We start from the raw sequence: 20705 nt of genomic DNA, 5'->3' as shown, positions 1-20705 counted from the left end.
GGGATTTGGGGGAGCGTTTGGGACATCTGTAACGGTCCCCGTTACAATTAGCACTAGTTATTATTTTTCTTCTCGGGAAAATTTTGTCCTGCGAATGATCTTGTAAAGTACACATCCGATTAAGGGGAAACCTTTTTAGGGTAAGTAGGCATGTTATGTAGATTTGCGGAATCAAGGTCATTTTGCGCGCACGTGCTTGCAAGAGCGCGCACGTGCAAAACTTGAAATGACCAATATATAATGGATATAACCGTAACTTTTCTACTTTTAGACGAAATGTTTTGAAACTCATAATGTAAGGATATATGAGTAGTATGCACAAGATGACATGGTCAAAATAGCAAGATCGCACGTGCAAGCACGTGCGCTTCGCTCTGATTGGCTGAAACTAAAGTCTATATATCTTTCTTGATTTTTGATAAAATCATTTGAAATTTTGAACATAGTCATACATTAGGGAGATCTACAGCCCGTAATAAAAAAAATATCATGAAAGCATGTGCATGCACGTGTGCTTGCTAGAGCTCGCACGTGCAACACGAGAAATGTCCAATATAGTTGATACATACGTAACTATTTAAATTATTAATGAAATGCTTTGAAAACTCATATTAGAAGTATATATTAGAAGCATAGACAAGATGACATGGTCAAAAAAGCAAGATCTCACGCGCATGCACGTGCGCTTCGCTCTGATTGGCTGAAACTAAAGTCTCCATATCTTTCTTGTTTTTTGACGAAATCCTTTGAAATTTTAAATAAATATAGGCATGTATTAGGATATCCTACAATAAGATATATACAATTATCATGAAAACGCGTGCATACACGTGCACTGCAATCTGATTGGCTGAAACTTTGAACAGCTATAACTCCCTTGGTTTTCAACCAAACAGGATGGGATTTGGAACATGGATACAAGAAGACATGGTCACCATGCATATAACGGACTTCTACAAGAAGATATGGTCGCCATGCTCATTTGAGCATGTGTGTGCACGTGAAATGAGTAAAACTAAAATACATTTGAATTAGCGTATTTTTAAATACTTTTGGATTAAATACTTTGATATTTATTATATTAAAATCTATAGGTTGTGAAGACAAGATTATATAGTCATTACGCACGTGCATTCACATGCGCACGCGTGCAATGCTAAAATTTGAATGAAATTGGTACACTTCTGGGTAAACGTTGTTAAAGTCTCAAATGCATAGAGTTTGTCTTATTTAATGATGCTTATAGGGAATATGGCACCAAAAGGGAGTTGGGGAGCGTTTGGGGGAACATCTGTAACGGTCCCCGTTACAATTAGCACTAGTTCCTTTTTTTTTTTTTTTTTTTTTTTGTAGGCATCATACTCAATGCTTGCACTGATTACAAATGAGGGAAATTTTCTGTCTGAATGATGTGCTAGAAAAAAAAAATGCCTGACACTTAAACATGTTTTTGTATCTCCTGGAACATATTGTTCTCGTGCCTATATGTTAACTAATATAATTCCTTTAGTACATTGTTTCATGTGGAGGAAATGTAACCTGTAAAGGGTGATTATGGTTCTTTATTTTCATATTCATTTGATATCCTTTCGTTCTCTTTTACTATAGATAACAACCTGACAGGTGGACAGGTTGACATCAATACTACTGTGAAGTTTGAAAGTAAATTTGTTAATAAATGTGCTTTTATATCTGGTTGACACATTGACAACATTATTCAGATGTATTTTGAGTTGACAATAAGACGTGTTGACAATTTGTATATTTAGCTCATTTACAGTAAAATGAGTCAGCATTATACACAGATTGTTCAGATAATTTGTTTTCATGACAAAATTGAAGCTATTTTAGATGAATTTATTTATCGGCATATGTTTGGATTGTCAAATGGAGATGTTTACATCAAACTATTGACATTTCGCATATGAAATGAGAATGTAAATTTAACTTAAAAGGCAACCTGCCTACCTGTCGACCTGTCGACTTGTCTACCTGTCAAGCCCGTCAAATTGTTGTTCTTAATTAAAATTGTTGACCTGTTAACCTGTAGACCTGTCAATCTGTCAACTTGTCACCCTCTCGACCTGTCAACCTGTCGACTTGTCAGTCTGTTGACCTGTAAATTGTTCTTTAGAAGTTTAATAAATATTGTATTGTTATTTTACATGCATCCTTTGTTTTTTATTATACTAAAACATTTCAATAAAGTGTTTGTTAATATTCATTAAAAAGTAATTTGCATTTAACGTTTTGTATATATATTCATATTAGAATATAGCTGATATATTTAAACGTGACTATTTATGGTCCTACAAAAATAATAACAAAACTGATTTACTGCAGATTACGTGGATGGGACTATTTTCGTCTTATTTTGTACTTGACCCCGATTGCCAATGCAAATTCATTTTGACATAATTACATGTACTATTTTGTGGAACTTCTTGTTCATTAACATTTTCGTGTATTGTCTAGAACCCAACTTTCAGTTATTATACTATCGCAGAATTTCAAGAATCCGCCTTCACTCTCCATTCTCATAAAAAACAAGACATTAAGGTATGTTGCACTTTGTAACTAATATGACTTTGAATATAAAAATATAGTTGTAATTAATTATGTAATAATTGATCAAGAAATCCATAAAATTATTACAATGTAATAAACAACTTATTATCTATATCAAAAATTCACAACAGAATTAAACCGAATTATGAACATGATTAATATGTAAATAGTGATTACATAATATATGGCGTAATTGATGACATAATATATCAGCTATTCTTGTGGTCTGGAACCGTCATGTACTTGATTAAATTTATACTTTAAATTAAATTTAATCAAGTTCAGATCTTTTTTTTTAGAACTGCAATCTTAATTTACGGCTATTTTCTATAAGCTCTAAGTGTATACTTGAGAATTCCGGAAGAATTCTATTTGTTATATATCATTTTGATATAGTTATGTTCATAAAGTGGATTGCATGTGGGTTTTCATACTTTTACATTTTTGTCTGGAGCACAAAGGAAATGAATATACGATTACAAGTCATGTATAAACCAACATGATTACAAGTCTAAATATTGAGTGACATCCTTCCTTCTAAATAAAGTGAACTTAACATTTTGTAGGACTAAATGTTCCAAACTAAAACGTTGGATATGTTATTTCTCTTCACTGTGTCAATTTTAGGTCTTTTTCCTTTATATCATATGCAGGATGGTCCTTGCCGTGATAATAGGTACGTTCGCCATGCATTTAAATTTTTAGTTGTCGATTTTTTTTTCAATCAATAAATTAATTTGATTATTTTAAGAAATGTCTTTTTATTTTTTAAGCTGATTTAAAAGCTCAAACATTAAAGAATGTTCCGAACATTTAAATAAGATAATAATGTTTTTCTTCCGTAGGAACCATGGTTGTTGTTCAGGTACCTCCTGGAACGATCAACTACAGAAATGTACTGGTCAGTTTTCATAAGTCATCTGTTCATTACGTGAGTTAAAATTTCCTGTCAAATGTTAACTTCATGAACAATTCAGTTTTTTTTCGTTAAGTACATTTTTATAAATATTTGTTAAGAAATAGTGAATATGTCAAACGTTCGATGTTCACAACTAAAAAATCTTCAGAGGGCCCCATGTATGTGGAAGATTGAGTCCTGAACTGCGTATGGAGGGATAAAGAAAACATCAAAGAATTGATGTATGCATCAATGAAATTCCAAATTTACGTTGGACATATCGACGTTTCTTTTGTAGCAAAGAGGAGACGTAACATTGTTTTGGACACTTTGACGTTATCATTCGAAAGCTGTAAGATAAGACAACACAAAAAAACTCATATTCTTTTATTGATGCATATATATATCTATTTGAAATTGCTATGTATATCTGCTTTATAATCTCGGGTTCGACTCCTACTGTAGGACGTTGAGATTGGTTCTTCAGTTATAAACTAAGGTCCTTTGTCGCAGTAGGTGCTGGCATTAAAAGAGACATTTTACTGCTCAATATCTGTAAGTGTCAGCTGACCACGGGCAAGTGGTTACGTCTTCATATGTGTCATTAGGTAGTATATTGGTAGACTATTGTATTCATACTGAGTTTAAAGATGGGTTTTTCCGTTTACTCGATTAACAGGTAGGTTTCATATTGGGGGTCAAGGGTCGACAGGAAACGCTTACTAAGACCGAGGCACATGATCCCTCTGTTGGAATTTTCAGGATCCGTGTTCATGTCCTCGTCACAAAGAGTTAATATTGCCTGGATTTCTCGAGATACATTTCTGTTTGTTCCCTTCACCTTTATCTGTTTTTATAATGTCGGGATAAAGCCGCATTATTATGGGCGCTTAGCAATTTTTGACAAGGAAAAATTCTCAGACTTCTTTGTGATGAAACAAATAACTAACATTTACATTTAAAATATTTAGATTGTGCTGCAGGATATATTGGAATCGATTGTGGGGAATCATGTGAATATCCATATTACGGCCTACATTGTACAAATGTGTGCGATTGTGCTGAAAGCAACTGTAATGCTGCAAATGGCTGTCAAGACACAGGTACATGTCAGCATTTTTATTTTCCGTGTGCTGGCTTGAACTTAAAATTATATATAGTATTGACTTTACCTGTACATTTAAATACAGTTATTAGTTAAACTGAATGTATAGTACTTTATAATAATTTTCAGTTATTACAACCCTAATGAATGCTTCAAGATTTCTTGATTGATAGTTTGTATGTCTCTAGATATATGTTTTACTCATTTATTCACTGAAGCTGTAGCACAAGATTCGGGAAAGACATCGGAGATACAAACTAATGAAAGTACAACTGATTCCATGATTACAGAAGCATTGTAAGTACTTTAAATACTGCAAAATAAACATTTTTGTCGATAATACACATAGTCAATTTTTTCATATTATTTTTTGCATTTTGTTTCAGTTTAATACTTTTGAAATATATCTTGTAATTTCTTTCCATTTTTTCTGAAAATTTCTGCAATAATGACAGCTTTCTTCTTTAATGAATTTGACCTCACAGAAAAAGACAAAGATGTTGTGCAGATCAGGTATGGAGCACCTCTGTTAGAAGATATGAATGTGAGTGTTAGGTTCTTTGTGGTAATTAACATTTTATTTTTGCAATTATTGGAAAAACGCAAAATTTTAAATTATTTACTCATAATAAACAGCATCAAATCTTACCAATGCATCAATTTTCGTAGCAGGTTGAATCTTATACAGCTTAATATATATACATAAAAAATTACTGATCGCAGTGAAGTTGTCGACATTACGTCATTTTGATAAAAAAATACGTATTTCATGTGGAGTAATCGGCAGATAAAGGGATTTCATAAAAGTATAACACACATATTATTAATATTTTTAGTATAATTTAAAGATTCTAGAAAGGAAACTGAAAATTTTGTAAAACTTTGTTTAGGACGATTATCTAATAAGTATTCAGAAAATATAAATCGGATCAATTATTCGGTGTTTTATGTACAGAATTCGCATGTTTTATATTGAGATGCATATTGATTCGGCATTTCACAAGGGCATACATGATAGATCCTTACAATTTTCAAATATGATCATAGAATATTTTCCTTAGCAAGAAAAGTTCTTCTGTTTTTTTTTCAAAATCGAGAGACATGTTTTAAAAATGCATTTAATACTTTGTATAAGATGAAACATTTTAACCGGAGCTAAAGACATATAACTTATCTTCAAAAGAGTGGAACTTTGTTTGAAGAAGCAAACTAAAGCTTTTTAGAAATTACAAGATACCGTGCAATTTTATTTCTATCAGTATAAAAGTCATCCTGACCAAAAAAAAAAATAATAATAAAACAAAATGGTATTAAAAATGTATCAATTTGTACCCGTCTATTATTTTCAGTTAGTTTTTTTCATTCTCAGCACAGTTTAGGTTACAAAAAAGGGAGCGGAGCCTAATTTGTACGGGAAAATTTGACTATGACATCATACACAATATACGTCATACAACATTTCTTTCATATACCACAAAATGAGTTTATCTGCTAATTTAACCAGTAAGAAATCATCAAACTGCATAAAAAACTTAACTTACTACAGCGTGTTGTTTTGTCGTTAGTTAAATCCCACATAACAAGTTATAAACAAGTCACTGATCGCAATACACTTGTCACTACGAGTATGGCGTCATTTCTTACAACGTGATGTAGTTTGTATTCAGTGAGAGACAGATCAAGTAATATTTTCTCAACAAAATATGTATTCTCCAATTAAATAAAATATTATTAACAGATATTCTACGGGCTAATAACTTGAATTTAATATCTTCTTCACTATTTTATTAATATATTTTCTGTACATTACGTATTTAATTGACACTGCCGTATATTTGTATGCAAGAATATCGGAGGGTAATGTGGGGATCTTAACAAATCAATCCAGTGCAAGGGCATACACTCTATGGATCAAAGTAAGCTTTTACATTTCAACTAAAGAACTACTAAGGTATCTGAAAAGTGCTGTGATCCTGATGAAATCTTAAAAACAATTTAATTATATCATTATTTCATGCCGCTGACCAGCAAAAAATATAGCATTCTGTTATACAAGTATAATGTTAACAATGAAATTGCAGAATTTAGACAGGCTCGCAGCACTTTTTAGAAACTACAATGCGTGTTGAAAATAATTATATACTAAACTTGGAAATTTAACTTGGTTATGCCCTTGCAATAGTGATATTTATATGTTACATCAATACTTCAAGTCAATGTGCTAAAATCGCATGACGGCCGCATCACGTGACTAGTCGAAATATAAAATAAATCGTCCTCGATATGTAGTTATTAATCATAGTTACAATTATCCGATATAAATAATGTACTAAAACATAATCGCCATCCCGATTATGAATACAGTTTTAAATACAAAATTTAGTCGATATTTCCATTGCGTACCTTAACTGTACTGCGTTGTACTACTAACATATAAACTCTGATTCGCTACAGTGAAAACATTGGGATTTTGATTTTCTACAGTAAACAATTTGATTTTTTTACCAGATTTATATATTCAAGTTAATTTAGTTTACGATTGTATTTTTGGTTTTGGATACGCAGTACTGCGAATGCAAATATGATCGGTATTTCATAAAGATACAACTTAATATTCAAAATCAGCTCAATACATATCTGCAAGTGTTTAGAAAAGAAATGTGGAAATCAGGTGGGAAAGTCTGACAGACAAAGGAACGAATAGACGAACGGACAGCTAGACACATGGACTTCTAGACGGACGGACACACGCAATTCATACGTTTCAATTATCTGATTTAAACCCATCTTTAAATGTGCCTCAAAATTTTACTGTGTCTCAAGCATAAAATGTTGAATAACTACGGTGTCGGATAAAATTTTACCGTGTCGGGACCAACAAGTAAAACAGTTGATGGAGAACCCTGTGACACAACTTAAATATTAATCATTATTTTTTTTTAACTTAAACATTAAATGAGCAATGATTTAAAAGAAAGTAAGCAGTATACGATGTTCAACAAGATGAATGATTGTATAAGAGGTGAAGTTTGAATTAAGCATAGATTAAGCACGGTGTATAATAATATATCGTAAGCACGTAGTCACCTTAAGCTCAAGTACACATGAATATCATACAAATGAGAAACAGAAGAAAAGCACAACAACCTCAAAAATCACCATTTTGAAAAAACCTTGAAGCAGGGCAACTGTTGATCAACAATGCACTAGAAGTAAAACACTGATGTCTGTAGACTATAAGGCAAGGCAGAGCATCATATTTTTATGTTTAGAAAAATCTTATTTTAACATGACACAATCAAAGTGGTTCTCCTGTGAAGAAAAGCACGCAATAATTCGACATGAGGAACCCCTGTGATTGTTTAATTCTCAAAAGAAAAAAAAGACTTCTAACGTTTCTAGATATCCTGTTGTCGTTTTATATTTACGGAATGATTTTAAGTTTTGTGTGAGCTAGCGCTTCATGTAAAATAAACCTACGCGCAAGACTGTGTGATTTACACACCAATAGTTCACACTAAACTCAAAAGCATTCCTTATACTTGACATGTTTGCACCAAAAATATACTCAATATTTGAATATCTCACTGTCCTATATACTTATATTTTTACTTTGTATTCACGCCGCTGTACTTTTATTGTGACGCACATTTGTCCATGTATATATCTACGTGTGAGTATACAAAATGATATTCAAATCAATTTTACAGTTGGTTTAGTAGAAAAACACAACTAATGTAATTATTTGGTTATAACGAAATATGCGAAAGGCATACGGCATGATGAGTCCGTTATTACATTTGGAGGATCAAAGGTAAGTGAATTTATATTATTGCTTTTTTTTCATTAGGTCTTTACTTAAAGTTCAATAAGCACTAAACAATGCCAAAATAAGAAAGCTCGCCATATTAGGAGTATTCTATGCATATGGGATCCTTTGTGAGACAAAAAAGGGGACAAAACATCAGCAAACAGATACTAAAATCACAACATAACAATTCAAATGATTCAGAAATGCTTTCGAAAACAAAGTAATGTTTTGTTTTTTTCCAGCGTGACAGGAATATTTCCAAAATTGCTGCTTGGGCTTGTACATGTACTTCGACAGAGGTGGAAACATTATTCTGGACTTCATAAGTTTTCTTTCAAACTGTGTATTTTTATTTTTTGGAATAAATTCCCAAACGGAAATTAACTGCTCTAGATGACAGTTTACATTTTATTTACATGAGATACGTCTATTTCGGAACTATGAATAATTAATTTTGGGATAAATTCACCAAGAAATCAATGCATAATAAGGACGACAAAATAACGAAATATGAATATATTACATTTTATATTAGAAAACAGTTATCGAATACCATTGAGGAAGTCAGCAAGAGTCCAGTCCCTTAAGGGCAGTATCAAAAATTAAAGAATTGATGTTTTTGTTATTTATCTTGCGCATTGTTGAATTTGCAAAATTCACATTTATGATCAAAATCTTTGTTTGCATATATGATTTGAAAAAAAAAAAAACAATAAGTGGAATTTCTTTTAGATACACATTTACTGGCATTACTTGGCATCTTCATTTCATTTCATTTTTTACCTATTATGATGTTTAAAGCGTTCAAAGGTCTTATTCGACATGAATATTTCATACAAAAATATATTATAAGCAAATAATGATGAAAGAAAATTACAATGCAATGTGAATTTTCCATCAAAACTAATGCTGTAGGGTACATAAACTTAGATATGATTGTTCTGAATACATATACTTTACATTTATATAAGATTTTAGAGTGAAGCCATTTGTTCCACGTATGTATAGTATATCCAAATGATTTTGTTCAAAACAGGGGAAAACGTTGAAACAATATCTTAACCTCAAGATTTTTTCTTTAATGTTAACTGTGATATATTTTCATAAAATGTTTCCAGAGTTCAGGTCAATGCATCATACCTTCTCCTCCCAAATATATTTTAGAGCGAAAAAACATGCAGATCTTTATTGATCTATATACATAATTATAAATTCAAAAGGCATAATATGACAGCATATTTTTATGAAATAAACTTTATATCAATACAGTTTGGGTTGAATGAAAGCTCGATCCCTTTTTTGTGCTTGTTTGTATGTTGATTAACTAGAAAGTGTCTAATCATTTGGCAGTGAAGAGCTGCAAATTATGTTCTATGCTAGGCACTTACGGTCATTGAGTAGTGAGTTTCATACCAGCACCTACTACGACAGGGACCTTGTATATACGGTCTCATTCGAAGGACCGGTGACGGATCCACGTCCCACACTGGATTCAAATCCACAACGTAACGATCAACTCCTTACCTATCTTTTGGTAAATAGACCTGTATTTTTAAAGGCTAGTTTTTCCGTTTCTAGCTAGTATGGCAAAAATGATACTTGGTGACCATGTCTGCGTCTTAAAAACGCTGCTTATTTTAATTCTCTATCGATCAAGAAAAGTATGATCGTAAAGAAGAATAGATAAATAAAATTAAATGAAAGATGAAAAAAAAACTTTCATATTTATAAAAGTCGGGCATGGGTGACTGCTATTTGATATCCGTAATAGGACTAAAATAGTATTTGGTTTAAGAATTCATGCATGCATTAAAAATACACTTAAAAAAAAAAAAAAAAAAAAAAAAAAAAAAAGAACATACAAGAAAGTATACAAAAGACTTCAGAACATAGTTAATGTACATAAACGTATACAAAAGACTTCGTAGATTTTCGAATCAAGGGTTTAATACTGTCCGTCATAGCGAAAAAAAAATTGTGCATAGTTATCTCCCTATTCAAATACCAAAATACAGTCTTAATTAAGTAGGTCAGCGTACGTTTTATCGATTGAAAGCTGAATGGATCTGCACGAGTAACAGAGGTCGGAGGGTTTAAATTGTTTAAATATTTCACTGAGACAATTTCCAGAATATCTAGCAACTTGCACTTGGTTTCATATTTCATTTTAAATATTTTAATTTACATCTTTTGGCTGTAAAATTATTTTACATAATTTGTTTATCTATGAATTAAAGAATATTAACCTGGTTTATTATAGAGTATTTTGTAAATTAGAAAAAAAAATACGAAAGGGAAGAGAACATACAGATATATGCACATGTAACTGCTAGAAGAATATCTCTTCATATTTTGCACAAAGTGTGATTTATGATGTAAAAGTTGACAATTTATAGCGATATCAACATCACTGTTGAGTAAAATACAGTGTATCATACAGAAATCTTTATGAAGAAAAAAAAACATTTACACGTCAGAGCTTTCTGTTTTAACTGTTCAATATTAAAGTATTGTGAATTTTGCTGACAATTAAAAAATCTAGAATTTCTGTCAAAATGTGGGATACACATAGTGTAGTAGAGTGAATATTTTATAATTAAGAATATTACTAAATAATAATAAGTTCGAGCACACATTCTTTTTCTGCACACCCGTTCTGGGCAACATACATTATCACCAGACATAGGCTTATATTATGCAGATCAAAAATCAAAGCATGAACTTCTTTCAAATTCTTTAAATAATCCATTTAAAAATAAGTGAATCGATTAAAGTTTTGCAAAAATGCGAGAAAAAGATAATTGTTCATTGACGTGAGATTTAAAGGAAATCAAAAGAGACATCATGTTAATTAGTTTTTAAATGGGCAATATCCTGTCCACAGCTGTATTGTGGTGTACTTCTAAAAAGTCGCATCGTATTCACAATAAAAAATTGCAAAATGTGTTCTAGAACGCCCTCCTTCCTTATTCTTGTGGTCGTTGAAACCATGTGATTTTAAATTTGCAATTTTTAGTACATTTGGAAATAGGCACACTCTTGATGAGAAAAAGATGCATCTTTAATGGTTAAAAATTCCATGATTCCTGGGCTTGTTCTTGCGCATGGGTGGAACTTTAAACATTGATTATAGGAAAACTCCTAATGCTTTGAAAATCCTCTCCTCTGCCCCTGAGAATTAAGCAAACTAAATGCAATAATATCTACGTAATTGTTTGAAATATAATTATAAGATATTGTGCATTTTCTTTACTTCAGGGTATTAAACAGTCAAACAATAAACACACATGTGATAAGTTAAGCAAATGAGAGTTACTCCACATTGCAAAATGTTGTTAATCAGAAACTCCCTATATATACTGTCTTTAATTAACATGTTGTTTGATTGAATGAGAATACAAGAAAGAATGTAATATACATGAATATATATATATATATATATATATATATAAAACAATGAATGTTTGGTTTTAATTAGCAAAGCAGGCTAAAAATCGGATTTTTTTATCGAAAGCATTATAAAAAATTGAATTAGAGATTGTTTATATAAATGTAGTTGTAATTATACACAGTATGTTTTCTCTGAGATAGTTGTCATGGTTGACAAATGACTACAGTAGCTACATGTATAGTTGATTTATACTTAATAAAGACTAGACTTATAGTTTATTATTTTAAACAGAAGAATACCAGAAAGCCAGGGTGAATTATTGAACTAGTGACACGTGGCAAATAGTCACATTGTATATTTGACTTGTAGCACTAGAATAGTGACAAAACCATATCGTTATACAGTGTTTATTATACACAATGTTTTTTCTAGTTGTATATGGGATTTATTGTCACCTCGTAATACTTTTAAAAACCAAATATGATCCAATAAGCAATGACTATTTTTACAAGATTTTTGAAATTCTTGGGTAAAATTATTTAATATATAGATCATTTACAGTATTGTATAATACCATGGTGAACTTTGAGGCCCTTGAGCCTCTTGTTCCCTTTTCCTTCTGGTCTTTCTCTGGATATAATGTAAACAAAATAAGCATGCCATATATTCTAAGTATACTGTTATGATGACTCTGATGACACTTTCCTCTTCAAAAATAGTGAATTTCATGGCGTCTGGTTAAAAATACGAACCAATTCAATTTTTGTATGATACTCATGTTACTTAATTATTAGGCCCGTAGGCATTTTTTCTTAAATTCTGCTAGCATTATACCCCTTTGTAGCACTGATATAGATTTCACACAGAAAAAGATAAGATTAATATAAGAAGGGTATCAGGATATGGATAACTAACATTAAATCGGTTAGGAAAAGAGACATTCTAGTCAGCATGCAAAGAATAAAGAAATAAATTCAGCATTGACACTCTTACTAAATAAGGTCCCTGAGTTGTTCAGCAGAATAAAGAACATGACAAGATACTATATTATAGGCAGGTTATGATTGCAACATTTAATTTAAGATCTCAATTATTGTACGTAGTGCATAAAAGATATGTATAAAGGGTAGGCCATTATAATTGCAAAATTTAGCTTTAGAGATCAATACTTTAATTTAAACAATATTCAATTATGAATAAAGTTAGTAGGATTAGATCAATACGTGATGAATGTATCTATTCACTAAAAACTGTGCAAGTTACCCTTTAAACAATATTTGTCCTTCCTTTCTCTATACATTGACAATCTTAATAAAACACTGAGTGGTGTCTCCATTCAACCCAGTTAACCTGTTCAGAATACTGTAGACGTACTATTTTCCACGGGGTAATAATTCTGTGGAATTTCTATTCTTTTTCAATCCACGGGTAAAACATTACAAATATTTCTTAGACTTTCACTATAATCCTTACATATGTTTTGAATACGATGGGATAAATTTCCACGGACAACTTGTGACAACTTTCAACATAGTGTAAAATAATATCATGCGGAAATAAGTACGTCTACAGTATCTCAGTATTCCATTTTTACTAGGAGTAAGGACAAGAATTTTAACAATGCAATATAGAAACATGTTTTCAGGAATCACGTGTTGGGTATTTAATCTATATCCATTTTAACCAATCATCGTATTTTATAATTTTGTTGCATTCCTAATGTCCTCAGGAAACATGCGCAGAGAACTTTGCTACAGGTGTTCATGTTAGAAGTAGAAGTTTATGTCATGTCATCATCAAATGAACAAAACCAAAACTGAAATAAATTCAATGAAAGTTAACTTATCTTTAAAAGAAGACAAAGTATATACTTGTGGGCTACAAAAAGGTTATAAATATTATATATTTCAAAAAGAAGTAACTCATTGAAAGAACTTGAGTTAGATTAAAAAAAATATTTATTATTATTATTTGTTAAATTGCAATTTTTAATACAGTACAAGGTTTTTTACTCGATCCAAAATTAAAAAAGAAAATAATAAAGCTCCTTTTGGAAGCCTTTTTATTTACGTTGTAACATCGAAAAAAAAGTAATCTGTTTTTTCACCGATCCTTTAAGTTCTGGTTTTGTGCACTTGAAAATAATATGCTTGCAAGTTGGTAAGTTGACAAAACTTTATAACTTTCATGGCATGGATAGTTTGTAACATAACAATCACAATTTTTTGTCGTAAATTTACTAGTAGCATTACTCTGAGAGATGTATAACGTAGTGCAAAATTAACATATAGGAAACGATAGGAAACCTAGGTGCCGCGGAATAATTTTGCAGGCAAGATGCCAAATGATTCTATAACTAGCAACAAAAGGAAGTTTTTAAGTCTCAATTTAGTAATTTGATTTTCAAATGCTTCATTATAGAATAGATTCTAATTTATACACTAAAATTGTTTTGAATTGCTATAGTTACAATGAACGGAACCTTACTCTAGGGAAAGAAATGTTTACTCCTCTCACACTGCCTGCGCGTACATCACTTCTTTAACTTAAATTATCCAAATGATTAAGTTAGGAAAAGTAAATGAACAAGGTCGAAATTTATAATCTCAAATAAAAAAATGGATATGATTTATTATCTTTTAATTGAACTAATTAGTTTTATTTTCATCAAATATCACGATTCGTTTTAATATAAAATACATATGGTTCCCTATAAACAAGTCAGCAATATGGGTATTCCACCGGAGATGGAAGAGTTTCAAAACTTAACATGTCAGATTGGTATAAAAATAAAACTACGTTGTCATCGAAGAAATGTTTTTTAAATATAAAAATGGAACTTGAAATACAGTCGATCATTAGCTGTTCGAACTTGAAATACAGTCGATCATTAGCTGTTCGTGTGTTTGCTTTTGTTTGTTTGTTTGTTTTGTTTTTTTTTTTTGTTTTTTTTTTTTTTTGGTTCAGTTTAAAAATAAAAAAAATCGAAATGAATGCCTTTCTAGTTAATTTTGATGGAAGTTTAAATTTTGGGTGTTTGTCATAAATTACTCAGATTTCAAATTTTCACGAATGATGCAAAAATGGATGACTGCTATAAACTTGCTTCAGATACTGGATTTGAATAACATTTTGTGAATGAGTGATGATTTTAAACTTTTCGATAAGTTTAAAATCCAATAAATATGATCCCTATCAGATCCAAATTGCGGAAATGTTCCATCTTTGGATGTACAGTGCTCGATTTATTTATTAGTTTACTATAAAAATTTGCCTTAATCAAAGACAACATTCGTCGAAGTGAGCTCTGTAATTTATGATTACCTATATATTTATATGATAAAACTATTCCAGAATTTCAGAAAAGTTACGTGTATATAATTTTCTTTTAAAACTGTTTTTCTCTTGGCAGTCTCATAGTCGTTACCCTTCTGATGAAGGCATGTCAGCCAAAAACACAGAATCTGCGCCAGGGGTGTGTGTCTCTCTTCATCCTGCTGCTCTTGTCAGTACTACTCATAGTACTTGCAAATGCTGGGAGAGCAAAAAGAGAAAATGTATGTATAACTTTTGTTTCACAGTGACGGATCCAATGGCTATAAAAGAAAGTTAGTGATGATGTAATATTTTTTCTTTGAGAAAAAAATTAAATTTATTTAGACCCTCAGACTAACAAATAAAAAGGTATTTCAATGATAATGCCTTTTTAAAAAAAATAATTGTAATGAATATCTATTTTCATACTAGAAGGTTTTGACAAGGTTTTGATATGATAAGGTTTTTTCAGGCAGAATGGATCCGTCACCAACGTTTATCCTCTCTCTCCTGCAGGTTTTTGAAAAAAATATATCAATTTGAACGTTAATAATATTCTACATCATTTTGAGTTCACAAATACACTTAACAAGACTTCTAGGTGTTCACTTTAATAAATGCATTTATTTAAAAAAACTGCTTAATAGAATGGTATGATATTTTCAAATTATTACAACAAATGAGTCCTCTGAACAATTGTAGAAAGAAAATAAAATATCACCGATCAAAACCGATGACGAAGTTTAAAATCAATAAAACCGTGCTTTGTGGCATGTGTTTTGTGTAGTCAGCATCTTTTTGTGACCATTATAAAATTTTAAAAACTGGTTTCAATAAAAAAAAACATAGAACATTGGCAAAATGACCATTGAGATAGAAGGGAGAGGCGTTGGAATGTTGATTTCTGGACCATCCTTGTGTTGCACAACGTTTTACTCACTTTATTTAATGTTTAATTGTCCTTGATATTACTTTTAAAAATTAACAACTGGTTTCAAAACCCATTTAAACACATTTTTCTATAGGCTGTCCGTCATTTTTCATCGCCAATTTATCACAATTTGAAATGTTTGGACAAAATTTAACTTAACCGGATGTGACCTTGATCTTCCCCTTGAGGTCAAAATTTCGCATCGCACCAGGTTAAATGACTGATGAATTGTCCCGAAATAATCTTAGAAACATGAAAACAAACAATTATTTCGTATGAAAATGATACGAAATCGGTGCTAGTGACAGTCTAATATCAGTTCAGGCAGTCTGAATCATCCTTAAAGCGGTGCACTTACATGATAAACACCTGAAAATAATGAGCAAGAGGCATCGGTGGGATGATAGACTGTCAAATTCCCAGATCCGAATCCTTTGAACACATTTGGGATTTTTATAAAGAATGTCAAAGCCCCTCCCCTTCCAAACAATTTCAACGGTTGATCTATGCAGTAAGTGTGATGCAGATGGGTCAATCTCCTATTTAGGGGTACATGGTATTCAACAGTAAAGATTGTCTAGTAGTAATTAAAGCGAGGGGTGGTTTTACTCCATAGAGGGTTTTTCTGTGTGAATTTTCATTTTGAGGGTAAATCATCTCCTTGACACTTTGCTTAATATTCTAACCAGATACTACCATGAAATTTACGTAACATTGAACTTAAATATGCCTCATTAACCATAGATTAAAGAAATTATTTATTGTATGCATTTTTTCTTTTAAAAAATATTCGGTGAACACTTAGAGGTTTGGTTCAGTTTATACTATACAGCAAGTCAAATTTATATATTTTGATCTTCAAAAAATTTATTATTTACATTCGTTTTTATATTTGGTATAAAACACGCTTCTTTAAATATAAACCTGTTTAACAGAGAATCTCTTGTGAGGCGTCACTTGAAACAGTCATTCTTGGAGGGTTTTGTCCAAAAGACAAGCATGCGTTTGAAAGAAGGGAGGATATTCTAGGATGTAAATCCTTACAACAGAACTGTACAGAGGCTGAAGACTTTCGATACCATTGTGTTTTAAATGAATACGGCAATCAATCAGTTGAGGTCTGTGCAGTTGTAACAAAAATTGTAGGTAAGAAAAAAAGATTTCTGTGGAAAAAAAATGAATCTTAAGAAGGCAATGAAATTCTGACTGATAAATGGAAATCTAAAAAAACAAATACAAACAAAAAGAAAACAAACAAATATCTCAACTATAGATATTTTTTCCCTCTGGGTAATATTCGGTAAAGGTAGAAAAACAATTAAATAGAGACTGCATTTTTTTTTACAGTGTATCTGTTTCTACATTAATTTTTGTAAATTTGAAATTGCAGGTTATGCATGTGTAGAATTTAATTCTGGAGGCGAATTTATTCAAGAGCATTATTCAAGTCAAGCAGCCTGCTCAAAATGTCCATTTAGGTATATTTCGACAGATGCATATAAGTGTAAGGAAATATATATTATTTCTTTAACTTTTAGCAAAGTATCATAATGAAAATATGATTTTTAAGTTATATTTGTTGTTTTATTTGTACTGCCCTGGCGTACTTACAGCTGGAATAAAGTTGTATGTTTCTCTTTTTAGACGAGGAATGCTATGCCAATGTTAAGGACTTTTCGGCATCTACTTCTTCATATCCACCATCTAATTTTTTAAATATTTTACCAACGACTAATCCTACGAAAAATAGTTCTTTGGATAATAGGTGAGTGTGCAATTCGGTGACATATTTTTACATTTTATTATCTATTTATTCATTTATCAAATAGATATCCTATCATTTTCAAACTGAATTGAATTTTTTTTAGTGAAATTTTTTCTTTCATTTTCAGTGTGCGATCCGAGGAAGATTTTTTTCCAGTCCTTATCTCAGCACCATTAGTTGTAATTCTTACTATGATAATACTGATTTTTTTTATCGTTATTAGAAAGAAAGTAAACTGTACATTTTGCGATATCAGTTCTACTTCTTTTGAAACAGACGAAGTTATGACTTTGAAAGCTTGAATAATCATGCTGTTTAAATATCTTTTCTGTATTGATGTTCAAATCAAAATGTGAAAATACAAAAACGATTTTTTTAAATCTGCACCGATACAAGGACATGTACATTTTCATGTTTTCAAGGAACATAATTACAGGGACCTTGTGTCTAAGTTAAAGTCTCATAATTAAATTTTTAATTTAATTCTTATCTCCTGATCCTCAGAAAAAAGAAATACTGTTAAATTTTTCTTACGCTAGTGTGTGACAACCAGCTGTAAACTTGTTTTTTTTAGATTCATAAGTAAAAAGTGAAAAACCAAGTAGCATGAGTTTGTTTCTAAAAGTTTACAAATATATTACAGTACATGTAGCTCTCTCAACGATATGCTTAAATTTTATATCAAACTATCTAACCTTATCATGGACTGGATCTACATGAGAAAAATATGTAATAAAAGTAACAAACACTACATAAAAGAGCTTAGTTCATTTCCTGCATTAAATGTCCATTTCTTTCTATGTGGTAATCTATCACCCTCTGTCCCATTCATATTTCAAGATAAAATAAATATTTAATATGTTCACTTTCTATAACATTTTTTTGAGAATCCAATCATTTGAAAACTGTTTTTAAAATGCAGTGTTGCTAATCTTTTAACAGAAAACAGATGTATTCGACCCACCTTCAGCAAAGAAATAAGCTAAGTCCTCAATCCAACAATTTAACTTTTTTATGATCTTCAAAAACACACCTCACATGATGTATTTGAATATTTAGATTAGAGGTTCTGTTCCTCGTTTTACGAAAAATATACTTTAATCTTTGGCCGTTTTAAAGGAATTTCCAAGATAGGTTATAATGACACATTTTATGACGTCAAAATGCATTGATTATAGAGAGAAAATGTCATTTTGAATAGATATATAGTCATCAAGGTTCCGAGAAATAAATACTGCATTTTTAATCAACACTGAGAAGGTTCGATATTCAGACATTCACTAAGCCAAAAATTTGGAATAAGTGACAAATTATCATGTGAGAAGAAAACACGTAATACAGATTATCTATCCAATAAAAAACAGGATTTTTTTTTTTTCTTTTTTTTTTGACGACAACTTTCCTTGTTTATGCAGCAGTAGAGAAGTATTCTGACATCAAAAGCATATGGTATTTACGTCTCTAACTGATTCTACATGCTCTGAACACGATAAGTCTTTAAACCAAGGCACGTTACTGACAAATAGTTTGAAATTACAAGGTTTTTAATGGCCAGTTTTTTTCATAATCCAGGGCTGCTTGAAAGACTCATATTGCTTACGCAACGATTTTTGGTTCGCTAATTGTCAGACATATATATATATATATATATATATATATATATATATATATATATATATATATATATATATATATATATATAATTATAAAGGAAAAAGAAAATGCAGTTGCCAAATTTCATTTAGCACAAGCGCTTTCTGGATTTCATAATCCGTCTTCAGGTGTACATAAATTGAAATTCAACTGAGTTCAATTTATGTACACCTGAAGACGGATTATGAAATCCAGAAAGCGCTTGTGCTAAATGAAATTTGAAAACTGCATTTTCGTTTTCCTTTATAAATATTTTCACCTGTGTTACATCGACTTTTCATATATATAGCATTTAGCTGTATATATGTATACATCTAAATGCGCAGGATAAGGATTTCCGAAAAAAAAAAATTATAAGTACCAGCTGCTGTTACTTCTCTGAACTACCAGGATATGACTTTATAATAGATCTGACATTAAGATACTGCAAACTTGAGCAGTCATGAGGGTGAAAGTGTCATAATTTTTATAATCTTTTCATATGGCATTTAGATTTGTTGACGTTTATGTTTAAACCCGGTGTCTCAATTATTGGTTTAAAATTCAGTGAACTGTTATTATGGTAATCATGTGCAATTGATATTTATATTTCTTTCTCATAATGTATATTTTAAAAACAATTAAGAACAAGAGGCCAAAGGGCCACATCGCTCACCTGAGTACTGTGGTTAGAAAAAAAAAAGAAAAAAACAGTTTAGTGTTAAAAAGTTTTAATGCTTGAGTGGTCCCGAACTACTCCTAAAAGTAAAGGGGGGTGGGTACAATTTGAACAACTTGAATCTACACTACCTGTGGATGCTTTCACATGATTAATGTGAGCAATCGTAGCTTTTTTGTTCTTGAGAGGAAGATATTTGACTATTTACATGTACTCCTATGCTAAACTTTCATTGTTGTCATGTTTATGACCAAGCTTATGGGATGTTGATCCAAACCGCCATTTTTTTTAGATTATTTACAACCAAATTTCCTTTAAATTATAAAACATTACATTTAATAAACCAAAATATACAACATAAACTCGATAACTGTCAGTGTTCAGCTGAGCTTGGCGATGACAAGTTCGCTTGTCCTAAATACGGATACAATTGGTCTCCGGACTGGTTTGGAAATCCTTCCTCCTGTCCTACATGTGCTGTTGTGTAGGCCTACACACACATACACACACAAGGCAAAGATATACGTCTTGCGCTCAAGACTCTAGATGTGGCCGTGTCTGGTACATGGACATCTCAAAAAAGAAGGACACTACTTATTGACAATAACAG

The 20705-nt window shown here is 31.1% G+C and overlaps 1 protein-coding gene and 1 long non-coding RNA gene across 2 annotated transcripts; both read left to right on the top strand.

The window, feature by feature from the left end:
* Positions 1-2999: 2999 nt before the first annotated feature.
* LOC134228744 (uncharacterized) lies at positions 3000-4595 on the top strand. Its single transcript, XR_009984063.1, has 3 exons — positions 3000-3244; positions 3414-3469; positions 4438-4595. It is a non-coding gene; the product is annotated as an uncharacterized LOC134228744 (long non-coding RNA).
* A 424-nt stretch (positions 4596-5019) lies between these two features.
* LOC134228745 (uncharacterized) lies at positions 5020-18117 on the top strand. Its single transcript, XM_062710443.1, has 6 exons — positions 5020-5084; positions 15186-15330; positions 16955-17165; positions 17410-17523; positions 17664-17784; positions 17912-18117. The coding sequence occupies exons 1-6, from the start codon at positions 5020-5022 to the stop codon at positions 18084-18086; spliced, it is 831 nt and encodes a 276-aa protein (XP_062566427.1). The 3' UTR covers positions 18087-18117.
* The last annotated feature ends 2588 nt before the right edge of the window (positions 18118-20705 follow it).

Source organism: Saccostrea cucullata, unplaced genomic scaffold, assembly GCF_032062105.1.
Source record: "Saccostrea cucullata isolate Sc308-1 unplaced genomic scaffold, CSIRO_AGI_Scuc_v1 ctg5345, whole genome shotgun sequence".
Lineage (NCBI taxonomy): Eukaryota > Metazoa > Mollusca > Bivalvia > Ostreida > Ostreidae > Saccostrea > Saccostrea cuccullata.
Note: the sequence above shows the minus strand (reverse complement) of the source record. Positions and strands in the feature narration are given on the sequence as shown.

Coding starts and splice junctions, on each gene's coding strand:
- LOC134228745 (XM_062710443.1), top strand. CDS start 5,020: ATGACAGCTTTCTTCTTTAATGAATTTGACCTCACAGAAAAAGACAAA. Junction 17,524..17,663: donor TTCGACAGATGCATATAAGT/GTAAGGAAATAT, acceptor TTCTCTTTTTAG/ACGAGGAATGCTATGCCAAT. Junction 17,785..17,911: donor AATAGTTCTTTGGATAATAG/GTGAGTGTGCAA, acceptor TTTCATTTTCAG/TGTGCGATCCGAGGAAGATT.